At 44.5% G+C, this 15,696-nt stretch overlaps 1 protein-coding gene across 5 annotated transcripts in view; it reads left to right on the forward strand.

The window, feature by feature from the left end:
* CNNM2 (cyclin and CBS domain divalent metal cation transport mediator 2) overlaps positions 1 to 15,696 on the forward strand; it is a 171,400-nt gene that overhangs the window by 121,139 nt on the left and 34,565 nt on the right. For 4 of the 5 annotated variants that reach the window (XR_002338750.1, XM_005657454.3, XM_001929238.6 and 1 more), the window contains exon 2: positions 15,161 to 15,304. Coding sequence is in view for 3 of the 5 variants with exons in the window: in XM_005657454.3 (XP_005657511.1) it covers positions 15,161 to 15,304 (144 nt within the window). In the remaining 2 variants the exon portion in view is untranslated. Of the gene's footprint in view, positions 1 to 15,160; positions 15,305 to 15,696 lie in introns of those variants that run through there. The other variant, XR_002338751.1, reaches the window with a different exon arrangement.

The raw sequence follows: 15,696 nt of genomic DNA on the forward strand, positions 1-15,696 counted from the left end.
TGGTTCTATAGAGGAACTGCTTATCTCTTGGGAAAGACGGGAAGGTTCCCATCATCTCAGCCTGAAGCCATCCTTTGTCTTAGCCACGTTTTCCGTTGCTGATCCTTGACTAGGAAAACATTCCAGTGAGTGTACAGTGAGTGTGACAAACCCCCAAAAAAGATGAAGTGGAGATGCCCGGCATGCCTCACTATTTATAAGAAAATATTTCCCCTAAAGATGGGAAAATCCAAGTCTTTAAATACTCTGGGAGCGGAAAATAATGGAAAAAACTCTTCAGTTTCTATTCTGTCGGCTTAGAAGATTTTTCTCACACATCACTTGGACAGGCCATTAAGCAAGTCAGAGTGGGTGGACGCTCCTACTCATTACCTGACTTTGGGTTTCTGGCTGACACATCTGGCAGCAAGACTGAAGAATAAGCAAAAGGGAGCAAACAGCGGCGGTGGTGTGGGAATGTGAGCCCGTCCGTGTGGTTGGCCTGGGCTCCTCAGTTGGGTGGAAGGACCAAAGGGCTGTCTTGAATAGGATGGTCCACCTGGATGGTTTGAAGTACATGATTGGGCTTCTTGTCTTTAAATACAACCCCAGTTTAGTCTAAGTTAATTCTTGTCCTAAATGGTTGTTGTACTTGCTGTTTCTCCCAGGAAGTTCATTCCGAGGTCTCTCTGGGATTCACATACATGGATTGGTTTGTCATCTTCCTAGACAATCCATCGTCTTGGGTTTGGGAAATAAAACTTAGTCTAACCTTAGTTTTCTTTTGGTATCTGCCCTGTAAATCCCTTTGTGGTGTGGATCCTGAGTGGGTCAGTCGTGGTTTAACAAGCAGAACCAGTAGAAGACAGACACACACGATACTCATTAAGGAACGTCTTATAAGAAGCCGGCTTATGTAATTGTGGGGGCTGAGGACCAAAGCTGGTAGGGCGGGTCATCAGGAAGGGAAGCTGAGGAGCAGGCTGAAACCCCGGGCATAGTCCGCAGCTGCTTTCAACATGTGGAAGGATTTGTCTCCCTCAGAAAGCCTTTACCCTGCTCTTAAGGTCTCAAGGGGCTTGAGTCTGTCTCACCCAGAATAGTCACCCTTAAAGCTGACCTGTTAGCCGAGTTCCGGCTGTGGCTCAGCAGGTTCAGAACCTGACTAGCATCCATGAGGATGTGCAGGGTTGATCCCTAACCTTGCCCAGTGGGTTAAGGAACTGGTGTTGCTACAAGCTTCGGCATAGGTCACAGGTGCGGCTCAGATCTGGCATCGCTGTGGCTGTGGTAGGCTGGCAGCTATGGCTCCAATTTGACCCCTAGCCTGGGAACTTGCTTATGCTGTGGGTACAGCCCTCAAGGCGGGGGGGTGGAAATGATCTGTTAGAGACTTTAATCGCATCTGCAAAAATCCCTTCATGGCAGCACCTGGATTTGTGTTGACGTTGAATCACTGAGGACGGTTAGCTATCCAAGGCGACACATCAAAAATCCATCACATTGAGAAGCCAGAGGAGCTGCCTGGAAAGTATTGCCGCAGAGCTGCTTCTGCAGATACTCATCATGTCAGGCCTGGCATCTCTGCTGTTCTCTGGAAGCAGCTTTGAGCACTCCCAGGTGGAGAACTGCTTACTCTCTGCCTCCATCAGGGGAGCCTGGTTATTTTTTTTTCTTTTCTTTTTTGTCTTTTTGCTATTTCTTGGGCCACTCCTGTGGCATATGAAGGTTCCCAGGCTAGGGGTCTAATCAGAGCTGTAACCGCCGGCCTACACCAGAGCCACAGCAACGCAGGATCCGAGCCACGTCTGCGACCTACCCTACACCACAGCTCACAGCAACGCCGGATCATTAACCCACTAAGCAAGGGCAGGGACCGAACCTGCACCCTCATGGTTCCTAGTCGGATTCGTTAACCACTGCGCCACGATGGGAACTCCAAGCCTGGTGATTCTTGACAGGCCTGAACGCCACTCTTGAGTTTGCGAAAGTTTTGTGTAAAACAGGTTTTTGTTCATTGAAAAAATATTTTCCCACTGATGACCATTGTTGTGAGTTTTGTATTTTTATTTTTGTGTGAGTTTTAAAATATTTGTTTAAACTTTAAAGCTAAAGCTTAAACGCTAGTGCTAGTGGAAAACTACCTACTATAGAAGTTATTAAAATGATGTGTTTTGGGGGGCGGTGGGAGGGGAAGTGTGACTACGAGAGGGGTCCTTGTGGTGATGGCAAATGTTCTGTACCGTGACTGTATCCATGTCAGTATCCTGGTGGTGATGATGTGCTGGCACCCAATTTAGTTTTGCAAGATGTTCCTATTTGGGGAAACTACACGGGTAAAAATATGTGAGATCTGTGGTAAAAACACACGAGATCGTTCTGTTATTTCTCACAACGGCACAAGAATGTACAATTATTTCAAAATAATTCTAATTTTAAAAATAATCTATTTTATAAAGCAGTCCCTTTATAATATGATTAATCATTTTCTAATTTGTCTTTGAAAAAAAGTCATGTTTTCTTAAGGAGGTGGCTATCTATATATACTTAACCCCATGCTGGGAATAAACTACATACTTAAATATTGAGTGGATGAAAGTATGCCTGATGGGAAAATTGTAGGTGATAGATGATGATTTTTTTTTTTTTACAAAATGTTTTTATATTAAACACTACACTCAAGGTTAAATTCTTAGATGAAGTGTTGGCATACTATAAAAAGAATCTTCACTCTGTAATGATGATGACTGAGAAAGTATATGATTATTACTTTAAGGCCAGACAAAACCTAAAACATAAGTTGAAAAGAAACCTCTAGAATTGTACAGGAGATAGAGTTCCAGCTGTGGTGCAGTGGGTTAAGAATCTGACTGCAACAGCTCAGGTTGCTGCAGAGGCATGGCTTCCATCTCCCACTCATCTAGGGTTTGATCCCTGGCCCAGCAAGTGGGTTAAAGGATCCAGTGTTGCTGCGGCTCAGATTCAGTCCTTGGCCTGGGAACTTCCATATTCCTTGGGTGTAGCCATTTAAGAAAAACAAATAAAAAAACTAAAAAAAAAAAAAGTGCAGGAGGTAGTTTTTAGGACAAATACCATTTTAGCCCAGAAAGTTGTATAGAATGAAAACAAAACTGTCTTTAAAGAAATTAAATAACTGTGTGGATTCACTCATTTGGTTAGGATTTGCATGCCTCTTGATGTGCCAGGCAGTTAGTTATCTGTAGTCCTAATGCATTTCAGAAACTTTTCTAGATGCATAACTGTCGATGTCCTTGAAGGCAGCCGTACCTTCCCCAACTCTCCAGTGAGAAAGCTGTCAAAACCTGAGAACCACGTGGTTTGGATTTTCTCAGTGTGTGTTTCTGATCTCACTGTGTCAGAGATTTTTATGGAGAAGTGAAATTCAACCAGTCAGAAATAATTACACAGTAACATCTTAAAGATAATTCTTTCAAACACCGATTGTCTTAAAAGTTATTTTCAACTTGAAAATTCTTTCTCTTCCAGGTATTTCTAGTTTAGGGATAGAGGATAAGAAACTCTGGTTAAGAATGGGATGATGGGACCAGACTCAGTCTAAATGTTAAGAAACAGGTATTTATAGCAAGTAGAAGGACGCCTGGGACAGTGAGAGAGGTAACCTCCAGGGAGCAGCATTGGGGCTGGGCCTAGTAAAGCTGGCAGAGGTGCCCTGACTCCTGGGGGCTCCTTGCACTGTGCTCTGCAGTCACCTTCAGAAAAGGCTTTGCTGTTGCTGCTTTTTTTTCTTTTTTCTTTAAGTCCTTTAGAGGCTGAGCACCTCCATGAGTGACTGCCTTTCTTACTTCCAGAGTTTGGCCACTAAACAGTAGAACTGTTCCCTGAAAGCTATTCTAATACACTTCTTCTTTTTCTTTTTAGGGCCGCACCTGCGGCATATGGAAGCTCCCAGGCTTAGGGGTCGAATCAAAGCTGCAGCTGCCGGCCTACACCACAGCCATAGCGACGCAGGATCTGAGCTTTGTCTGCAACCTATACCACAGCTCACGGCAATGCTGGATCCCTAAGCCACTGAGGAAGGCTAGGCATCGAACCCCTCGTCCTCATGGATAGTAGTTGGGTTCTTAACCCACTGAGCCCTGATGGGAACTCCTATAATCTTCTAAATTGGTAGACACATTCAGGATTCTCTCCAGGAAAAGGTCCTATTAAATACTATCTGCATTAAATAAATCACTACCCTCACAAAAAAATTAGATTTTGGGGGGGAAATCTCATTTTCCCTACTCCATCCTAGTAAATCTCTTGGCAGACCTGATCTAATGGGAATGAGGTTGTTGACGGCTGCCAGGACTCCCACATACCTGGAGTGGAGGAGCTGTCCTCCTAGGGCGATTCTGGCCAGCCGCTTAACTGGATTCCCATTGGAATTTTTAAAAGTAGTAAAACTTGGGGTAAAAGGGGCCTTTTGTTTCCTGGAATAGCAACAGTTATCATCTCTTAAGACCAGTGATTTCTATATACAGCAAGTGCTTCTATATATATACTCCTGCATTGTTTATATAGGACTATTTTAAGATCTGTGTCAGACTTTTCTGGTGTATTTTACGGTGGGAAAATTCAGTTGGAAAACATGTGCTAAGCTCTGGTGGGGATGGTAAGGTAAAATAAGTACTTTTTCAAAAATGAAGCTTATTTTCATTTTAGTTTTAAACGGTGCAGAAATAGCAAGGTGATAGCTCCCCGAATGAAGTTGTGTTTGCTTCTTTTTAAGCAAATTTAACCACTGTACTCATGTTATAATACTGCATCTATCATATTAATTAGTAGAAGATCTGCCAGGCAGGTGCAAGAATTCATGTCTGTATTCATTACAAAAATCCGTGGAAAATAGCGGGTGTGGTGTGCTATAGCTTGTAACTCAAGGTTTATTTTTCTTTTGATTTTGTTGAGTTGAGAGGTAAGGCATGGGCCTGTCTACAGTTAAGAGTAATGTGAGTGTAGAGACCCAGGCACTTCCAGCCCAGCCCGGGTGTGGCTGCGATAGGGCCCAGATGTGACGGTGGCCGTGTTAGGGTGGTGCGTGCAGGGCTGGGGCTACTGTGATGACTGATCCCTTCCCCTGAGGGGCTCCTTCCTCCCTGTCCTGTGGGGATGAGTAAAACCATGGAGGTTCTGATCAGAGAAAAATCAAGTCACAAAGGTAAAACTTAACTAAACCGCAACGTAATTTGGCCGGACAATGAGGAGTATGGAGACCAAAAGATGGAAAGATGGGGTGGTCGGGGACCAGGTTCTTGGTGGCCTTTGAACCCTATTCTGAGGAGTTTTCTTTGAAATTCAGTTGTTGATGGGAACCGAGTGCTTCTGCGTGATAGAATGGTACGATTATGCTGTGGTTTAGTAAGTTTTACCTTCAAGTATGTAGGAGTGTTAGGTATTGTGCTAGACTTGGTGGGAGCTGGGAATGAAGAGTAATACAAAGGTGAAGAAACCATGGAGATGTATGATTTAATCAGGGAATCAGTTAACCTTGTGGTAAGTGAGATATGAGTTTGCGGACCGCATGCTACGGGTGAGGAGGCACCAGTACCAAATGGCTTTTTTTTTTTTTTTTTTTTTGTCTTTTTGCTTTTTCTAGGGCTGCTCTCTCGGCACATAGAGGTTCCCAGGCTAGGGGTCTAATCGGAGCTGTAGCCACCGGCCTATGCCAGAGCCACAGCAACGTGGGATCCGAGCCGCGTCTGCAACCTACACCACAGCTCACGGCAACACCAGATCCTCAACCCACTGAGCAAGGCCAGGGATCAAACCTGCAACCTCATGGTTCCTAGTCAGATTCGTTAACCACTGAGCCACGACGGGAACTCCCCAAATGGTTTTTTCCATTTCAGGAAGGCAACCGTCCTGTCTCAGCTCTGTTCAGGTTCCTCTTCTGGCTCGAAGTCTCTGGCCTCTCTTTCTCTCTCACGTGCCATAGCTTATACATCTTACAAGATCTTGGTAGTTCTCCCCTCATTTTGCCTCTTATTATTTTTTTTTTCCATTCTCTTTGCCTCTATATATAAGATACAAGACCCAGACTTGAATTCAGTGTTCCATGAATGGCTCAGTACAATAGGAGATGTGCTTCCTTGTTCTGAGGTTGTATTGCCACTGAATCGTAAGATAGGTTGCTGAGCCACCGGGTCATCAATTTGGGGGGCCACCTGCTGTTAACAAGGAAAAAGGGTTGCAGAAAGGAGGTTCTACTGGAAAGGCCACAGATAGGCCCGGATTCCCCTTGGAACCTGAAGTCCACTTAACCTACTTCTGCTTCTCCTGTCACCCTCTGTTCCCTGTTCCTGCCTCCCCAGCTACCTGCCCCCCACACCCCTGAAGACCATTAGGAGGCCCCAACCCCGGCTAGTCCCTCCTGGATGGTAGTTTGGTAAGGACTCATTGAGCTGTGCATTTCCTCACGATACATACACTGTGTTCTGTATGTCTGTATTCATTCATTCACTCTCCATTAAAAAGGGGGAAAAGGGTGGGGAGAAATGAAGGCGAGATGAGGCAAAGGTAATCCGGAGTTTCAAGCCTGGGCCACTGGAGATCTAACGGCATCCTCTCTGGAAGCAGGTCTTCAAAAGAGAGGGGTGTTATTTGGGGGAGGGCAAACCAAACTCCGTGTGAAGACACCAGCCTTTCCCCCGTCGGTGAAGGCTCCCTGGCAGAAGCAGGCCAGTGTGCATGTCTGTTGGAAGCAGGCAGGGGAGATCACGGTGGATGGGGTGTGGGCACGGCGCTCGGATGATAATCCTTGGATTCTTCATCTATAGCCTTTCTTAGCTTGAGCATCTGTTGTCACCAATATCATCTTTCATGACCTTTTGGCTGCTTTTCATCCTTTTGACTCTTTTCTGCTTCTTGAAATAGTTGTGGGTTTTTTTGTTTTGTTTTGTTTTTAATTTTAGCTTCCAGGGGTGTAGGTCACAGACACGGCTCAGATCCTGTGTTGCTGTGGCTGTGGTGTAGGCCGGCAGCTGCAGCTCTGATTCGACCCCTAGCCCGGGAACCTCCATATGCCACAAGTTCGGCCCTAAAAAGGCAAAAATAGAAAAAGAGAAAGAAGACAAATAAAATTTAGCTCCCCCAACACCATTCTCTCTCTTCTCTGCTCCTCTCACCGGCCCCTCCTCAGTCTCCTGTTTGGTTATGTCTCCATGTCCGACCCTCTAAGATGCTGGCCTGGCCCCGGCTCGGGGCTGGGATCTTGTCTCCGTCCACACCCACCCTCTAGGTGATCTCCCTGCTTTCCAGCTTCACTGCCCTCACTTCTCTAAGGTTCTCCATCTTCTCTCTAACCCACATCTCTCGCTTTCTTGAATTGGTGACTTAGGCATGTAACTGCTTGCTAGACATTGCCGCTAGGATGTCCCAGTAGGGATCTCAGACTTAACTTGTCTGAAATTAAACTGATTTCTTCCTTCCAGATGGGCACTTTGCACAGTCCTCCTCGCTAAGTGGCAACTCCATCCTTCCCACTGCCCAGGCCCTAAATCCTTCAAGTCAGCCTTGGCTCGTCTCGTTCTCTTCTGCCCCATGTTCAACCCATCAGCAAAAAACCTGTTGGCTCTACCTCAAATATGTATCCAGAATCTAAGTACGTCTACCTCACCTCTGCCGTTACTGTCAGGTCCAAGCCAGTATCTGCTCCCACTGGGATTGCAGAAATAACGTTAACTGGCTTTCCCTTTCTCCTTCCCTGGCCCTGCCCTTTCCCGCTGCCAAGCCTTTTCTCACTTCAGAAGCCAGGGATCCTTTCAAAAGAGGATCGAGTCACTCTTCAGCTTAGAACTTTCCAGAGACTTCCCACCTCTGAGTAAAAGCCAAAGTCTTTGTAGTTGTGATGTGATCTAAACATTGTCCCCACATATTCTGCCCCCCCCATCATCACACCCCCCCACACACACACCCACACCCCTCTCTCTCCTCTCCTACTCACTGAGCTGCAGCCACACTGGCCACCTTGCTTGTCCTCAGGTGTGTCAGCCTTCCCTCTTGAGGGTACCCATCATTCCCTCCCCCTGAAACCTCTTTCCCAGCCCCCAGTTTACTTCATTTGGCTCCTTAAAGCCCTTCAGCGATGCTCAAATGTCCCCTTATGCGGGAGGCCTTTCCTCGGCCAGCCTAAGTTGAATCCTTTGGCCCCTGCTTTGCTGTTCTCTGCAGCACATGTTATATACTCTGACATGCTTTTATACTCTTGTCTCCCCTGCTAGAATGTTCCTCGAAAGCCAGAGTTTGTTTTGTTCCCCGAGGCATGAGCCTGACACATAGTGGGCATTCAGTAAATACTGAGTGAATGCATGAATTTGTATGAGTATGGTTTATTGTTATATATATAGCATTGCATGTTTTTGGATAGTGAATTATGTCCATAAACATTAGCCCATTGATCTGTTTGTTCACTTTTTGTAAGTCAGACTAATTCTAATTCTATTTAAAGTGTATTAACTTCCTTGATGACTAACATGCAAACTGGTTTTCTTGGGAGCTTGGAAGTATGGCCATTCAAATACACCCTCCAGAATTCTGACTTACAGAGCATTGCTTTCTTTTATGACCAGTTCCATAGAACTCACTCTTAAGAACTTTATTGATTTATACTTATTGAATTATCATTCTTTTTTTTTTTTTTTCTTTTTTGCACTTTAGGGCCACGCCAGCAGCATATGGAGGTTCCCAGGCTAGGGGTCTAATTGGACCTACAGCTGCCGGCCTACTCCACAGCCATAGCAACACAGGGTCTGAGCTGCATCTGTGACTTATACCACAGCTCACGGCAACGCCAGATCCTTAACCCAACTGAGCAAGGCCAGGGATCAAACCCGCATCCTCATGAATCCTAGTCGGACTCATTAACTGCTGAGCCACGAAGGGAGCTCCGAATTATTATCATTCTTATGTTAGATGAACTGGGACACCTTTAAAAACAAAGGTGCACTGATTGAGTCATTTGTGCTGCCTTTGCTTAGTGAGGGGGGCCAGTAGGCCTTGCATTCTGTGCCAGTGGAGTTGTGCAACTCAGTAGCCATGGCAGATATAAAATGTCTGGCTTGAGTTTCTCATTGTTGACTCTTCTGTTGGTTTTCTTCCTGCAGTTCGAGGGGCATTTTGGGACTCTGTCTGCCTTGCACTCTCGTGGTTAGGCCTGTGTGACTACTGCCTGTCACTGGTTATTGGCTCAGCTGTGTCAGGTGGTCCTGATTCCATGCTACTCCACCTGCCCTCTTGGCTTTCTTCCTCAGCTATTTCCCTTAGCCTGTCTCCCGTTCCGTTTCACTCGATGGTCATCAAACCTGTATGACAGCAAACCAGTCCATATGTTCATCAGGCACTTAGAGGTATCCTCTGTCAGCCTCATCACTATCTGGTTAATTATTCCTCTCCGACGACAAATGGTCTCTCATTCAGAATTTGAGCCTAGCAGTGTGGTTAAGATTAAAAGAGGGTGAGGGGAGCAACCTGCTACCATTCTGGGCTGACTCTGTAGAGAGACGCTGCACATAAATAAACTTGCATGTGGGGAGCAGTGGAAGCAGGCAGAGGCAGACATTTGATCCTGGTTTTCCTGTGGATAGAGGATTTTACTTTAGTCCACCTCACAGTGAAGACAGGTTGTCATTTCATCTGGGCAAGTGCCCTGTTCAAGTGCAAAGCAGTTAATGGCTAGGCGATTATGTCATAATAACTTGCTTATGCTTCTGAATTTGGATGGAAATGTATTTATAGAGTCCTGTTCTCTGAAGGCAGGCCTGTCCAGAGTCTCTCAGCTCTAACTTGGTGACCACTTTTTACACCATTTCTGGGACCAGGTGGGGCAGAGAGGCTACGGGTATACACTTCAGGACCATTTGAAAGGACAGGAATACTGCAAGGCCTCTTATAGCTAGCCACAAAGGGGCTGTCTCCCAGCCCAGATGGTGACAGCAATGTCTGCTTTATCCTGCATATATATAGCAAATCAAATTTATTTAATCTGCATATTTTTAAAAGTTTGAGTGCTCTTTAATGCCTCTAATTGCATATTGTGCTGATTGTTGTATTTTCATTCTTCTCCTTGCAGCTTAAGAATCCATCAGTTCCTAATCTTCTCTACTTTCTGGTTTATGCATGTCTTTTATTAGTTTCCCCCAAAGTGCTTTGCTGCTTGCAATTCTGGCTTAATTCCTCCAACATGGCTCAGGTGAAAAAGGATGCTACTTGAGCTCAGTGTTTTAAAATTTCTCTGTTGAAACATTTTCCTTTCCCTTTCGATTGTTCCATGGATGAGGCCAAAGGCCGAACGTCCTGCAGTGAGTGGTTAAGTGGGGGAAGAGGTAACCATGCATTTGCTGTCGTCCAGGAGTGTGATTAGAGAAGAGGGGTATCTTTTTTTTTTTTTTTTTTTTTTTTTTTTTTTGGTACTGCCTCCTGGGAAGGAGGTTCAGAAAACAAGACTTCTCACCAGGAATTCCAAAGCTAAAAATATGTGGCTCTGGGGCAGATGAAGAAGTTTCAACATTGGAGATAGGAGTGTGAAAGTCTACAAGTGAACTCGGAAGAAAACGTAGTCATTTTCAGTTTAAGAAGCCCGGGGTGCATGAATAATTTCCCCTAGAGTAAGGCGCTTTCCAGTCAGATCTGTTGGTGCTATCGAGCTGGTATTTCAAGTATGTCCATCTGCATTTAAACGAATTGCTCCAAGACAATCTGATTATGCGGTAGTTACTTTGGTGAGAATAGCGCCTCAGTGGAATGGAAACTTCATTTTGAGTCTAATATTAGACCTTGCTTTGGAAAATTCCTTTTAAATGATCACAAGCTGGGAATAGCAAAAGAATTTAACTTTCGACAGACAGCATTCACCAAGAATTTTTAACTGCTTATGTTTGGGTCCTTGGAAAAGCAGATGTGAGAAACTGACCAGGCTGAATTGACTAGACCAGCGTTGACTTGACCTGATGCGGTGTTTATATCTGTTGCTGATAAGTTTCCCTCCTAGTCTCAGTTGCTCAAAATATTTTCATTCTTTGAGCGTGAGCGTGCTGAAGGATGGAAATTGTTGGGATGCCTAATTGTCTAACAATCTAAACTTCGAGGCCTCCAGACACTGTTGACTGTACAGGGGTCTGAGGCAGAGCAGAAAAGGGCCGAAGAACCAAAGCCAGTTTCTGAGTAAGTGCTGGGAACTTGATCAGACCTGGCCTTCAGGATATTTTTAGTTTGTCTGTCTGGTTGTGTCTGAATGAATTCACCCAGTTTTGAAGTTTTAAGGAAACTTTATTTAAAGGACTCTCCCCACCACCACCACTTCCCCCCCTCTGCCCGCAAGAAAACATTTACCATGTCACTTAAAAAAATAACACACCTATTCACTGATCATGAAATTTCTAGATCGTGTCTACTTGGCTTAAGGATAAACCAGTATTGGTATTTAAGGGATAAATTTAATATTTCAAAAGAATCTGAAATTGAAATGCATCATTTAAAAACAGCGAACCTTTTATGTAGAAGTTTTTTCCTCTGCTGGCAATAAGTTGATGGTGCCTTAGAATTAAGGAAGAATATTAATAAATTAATAGCTACCATTTATTGATGACCCAGGGGATGCCAGGCACTCTCTTTGCTAGGTACCAACATTATCTCTAATATATTAATCCTGTGTAGCAGCAATTATCATGAGCCTGGGTTTAGAGAAGAAGAAACTGAGGCTCAGAAAGGTTAGGTAGTTTGTCCTTGATCACACAGCTGGCTCAAGACACAATACTAGGGTTCAAATCCAAGACTGCTCAACTTCAGAGTCCGTGTTCTTCCTTGTAGGTTATATCTTTTGATATTTACTGTATTTGAGATTAAACCTGGGAAATGTAAAACATTTACTTATTCATCTGTAAGGGACAAGAATAAATCTATTACATGGTAACAGAAATAACATTTTAATTACAAATAACTTTTTCCAGGAGTTCCTGCTGCGGTGCAGCATCTTGGGAGCCCTGGGTGGCAGGTTCAATCCCCAGCCTGGCACAGTGGGTTAAGGATCTAATGTTGCCCCAGCTGTGGCTTAGGTCGTGACTGGGACTGGGGTCTCATCCCTGCCCTGGGAGCTCTATATGCCGTGGGGCGGCCAAAAATGGGGGAAACAATGTTTTTTCCAGAATGTAAATAAGCATGTTGTTGTTGATCTTTGTGCGTATCTCTTTATTATCTACCTAAATGGAAGGCAGCTGGATTGATTCTCTTACCTTCTACTACATTCGTCTGTGCCGTGAAGTTTTAACTGAGGTATATGAAGAAAATTTGGCTTCAGACAGATCTGTATTTGGAAAAGGGAAGTGTGTTTTAATAGCCTTTTTGAAAAATTGTGGGTATTGTCCTTTGACACTGTCAAAACTCCATAACTGGTAGTTTCTTAAAGGTTGAAGTTCCCTTGGTGGCTCAGCAGAAATGAATCTGAGGAGTTCCCGTCGTGGCGCAGTGGTTAACGAATCCGACTAGGAACCATGAGGTTGCGGGTTCGGTCCCTGCCCTTGCTCAGTGGGTTAACGATCCGGCGTTGCCGTGAGCTGTGGTGTAGGTCACAGACGCGGCTCGGATCCCGCGTTGCTGTGGCTCTGGCATAGGCCGGTGGTTACAGCTCCGATTCAACCCCTAGCCTGGGAACCTCCATATGCCGCGGGAGCGGCCCAAGAAATAGCAACAACAACAACAACAACAACAACAGACAAAAAGACAAAAGACAAAAAAAAAAAAAAAAAAAAAAAAAAAAAAAGAAATGAATCTGACTAGTATCCATGAGGACACAGGTTCAATCCCTGGCTTTGCTCAGCGGGTTAAGGATCCGGTGTTGTCATGAGCTGTGGTGTAGGTCTCAAACGAGGTTCAGATCTAGTGTGGCTGTGGCGCAGGCCAACAGCTGTAGTTCCGATTGGACCCCCCAGAGTGGGAACCTCCATATGTGGCAAGTGTGGCCCTAAAAAAATAAGAAGGATTAGTTGTAACGTAGAACCTGAAACTATACCAGCAAACTTCTCTAGTGCACTGTTGGGTTAAAATCTCTTGGTCTGAAATCTTCCTTACAGAAGAATTGTGAATAATGTAGGTAGCTACTCTTTGAGTCCCTACCCCTCCCCTCTCCCTAGGGGCTAGCCCTAGTAACTTGCTTCCAAAGAGTACCATGAAGGAAAATGAAAAATGAGTAACTCTGCAGTGAGGAAACCTGGGAAATAGCACCTTAACCAGGTGGCGAAGGTGAAGATCACCTGTGGTGTCGTGTGGCTGCCATGTCAGCCCTGGTGGGATCTAACTACAAAAGTCATAATCCCACTCTAATCGTGAGAAAAACATCAGACCTATCCAAATGGGAGGACGTGCTACGGGACACCTGCCACTCCTTGATTGTCAAGGTCATGGGAAACTGTCACAGACCAGAGGAGGCTGGGGAGACATGACAGCTAAATGGATGGATGCTTGAGCAGGAAGAGGACATGAATGGAAGAACTGGTGAAATCCAATAAAATCCTGGAATTTACTGACTATTACCATATCAGTGTCAGATTTTTTAGTTTTGACAAATACATCATGGTGAAGTAAGATGTTAATATTGGAGGGAAACTGAGTGAAGGATATACAGGAACTCACTGTACTGTCTTTGCGACTTTTCTATAAATCTAAATGACTGCAAAATAAAATGCTTTTAAAAATCCGGGAGTTCCCTCCGTGGCTCAGTGGTTAATGAATCCGACTAAGAACCATGAGGTTGAGGGTTCGAGGCCTGGCCTTGCTCAGTGGGTTAAGGATCCGGCGTTGCCGTGAGCTGTGGTGTAGTTTGCAGACACGGCTCCGATCCCGTGTTGCTGTTGCTCTGGCATAGGCCTGTGGCTACAGCTCCGATTCGACCCCTAGCCTGGGAACCTCCATATGCCACGGGTGCGACCGTAGAAAAGAAAAGAAAAAAAAATTCTCAGTTATGTCTTGCACTCTGAATAAATCATTTACCCATGCGTAGTTTAGTGACATCATTGCCATGATCCTTTGGAAGATACTGGTTCACTGAGTTATGCAGACCTGTGAAATGTTGACTCATTATTCCCTGCTTTCAAGATGACATTTGTTAATATCACCACCTGTCTCATCATAAACGTCTTGACTGAGAAGCTCTAAAGTTCATGGTGGTGGATACAAGTTTTCCAAAATTCTCATTTTCCCTTGAAAGCTCAGATGTTATCTTTGGCAGCAAACACTGCTGTTGTTTTCCTTAATGTAACAGGCTCATTTTGTTCATTTTCAAGAAAATGTCTCTCAGATATCCAAGTCTAAATAGCCATTGTAGTTTGTTTGGTAGTCATTCTTTCAAATGAAAATGAAGATCAGGGGAAAGGGGGCTAGTCCCACTTACTGTTCAAACCATTTCATGAGTCCTTTTCCTCAAAACAAACGATTGTACTTCAGAATGTAACAGAAGGGGTTTTGTGCTACTTTGTATTTTGTCACACACAATATTAAAAGACAGACAGGTTCCTGGGAATCCAGATTCAATGAAACCAGTAACTTTTGCTGCTTCATCAAGGGTACGCTTAAGAGGATGACTTTTCCTCCCTTTTAATGGTGTGTGTGTGTGTGTGTGTGTTGTGGGGGAAGACAGTGTCCACTGTTACAGTGACCACTGCTACCACCGCCTTGATTTGTACTCAGATACCTCTGCACCATCCGTGCAAATATCAACACAGTGAAAGATGGCAGGAACACTTTTAGTCTTCAGATGAAAATAGCTGAACCTTGCTCCTAAGAGTCTTGGGCACCCCCGGGGGTCCATGGACCACACATTGAGAACTGCTCTCCTGAAGTAAATGAGCAGGTGCTAACCAGCCAGAGGGGGAGGAGCTGCCATTCCTGAAACCCAAATCCATTAGGAAGCAAAAAAAAAACCGAGATATACTGTGGGTGGAGACAAACCGCTCTTGTGGCTCTACTGGTCTTGCTCTTGATGGCCCCTGAGGCTTTTCCATTTGTTCGTGGCCTTTCCAAACCATTTTAAAATGCTAAAATGCAGACTTTGATAACCTGGTGTCTATGTTTGCTGCTATTTTTACCAAAATCACCTGTAAGACTTGGTTCAGAAAATTCAGAAAACTACCTCTTCAACTTTGTTTTCTTTTTTTTTTTTTTCTCCTTAAAGGTAAATCTCACCTGGCTATTGTGCAGCGAGTAAACAATGAGGGAGAGGGGGATCCATTTTATGAAGTGCTGGGAATTGTCACATTAGAGGATGTGATCGAAGAAATCATCAAGTCTGAGATTCTAGATGAAACAGATTTATACAGTGAGTAACACCGCCTGAGTGTAATTTTCCGAACCCTTTGCTTTTACTTGTTGTGCTGTTTGTGAGTCATCTGACGTCTCTCCGGCTGTTGTCTGCCTGTTTCTAATTATGCACTGTGTGTGTAGGCCGGGTACAACCTGTCAGTGGATCCCAGTCCCTTCATCAGAGAGCAAGGAGAAGAGGCAGGTCCTCTAATGTCAAGTGGCCGTGTTTTTTTTTTATTTTTCCTGACAAGCCCACTGCTTCTAACCATTGACAGGAGCATTGCTTACCCTGAACAGAAAACTCCCTTCTTGGCTTTTCCGTTTATTTTACATCTGGAAAAAGAATTGTTCTTTACTAAATTTTCATTTTGTACAATTAGGCAAATTTTTTTCAGATAAATTTCAGTT

The sequence above is a fragment of the Sus scrofa genome, chromosome 14, assembly GCF_000003025.6.
Source record: "Sus scrofa isolate TJ Tabasco breed Duroc chromosome 14, Sscrofa11.1, whole genome shotgun sequence".
Classification (NCBI taxonomy): domain Eukaryota; kingdom Metazoa; phylum Chordata; class Mammalia; order Artiodactyla; family Suidae; genus Sus; species Sus scrofa.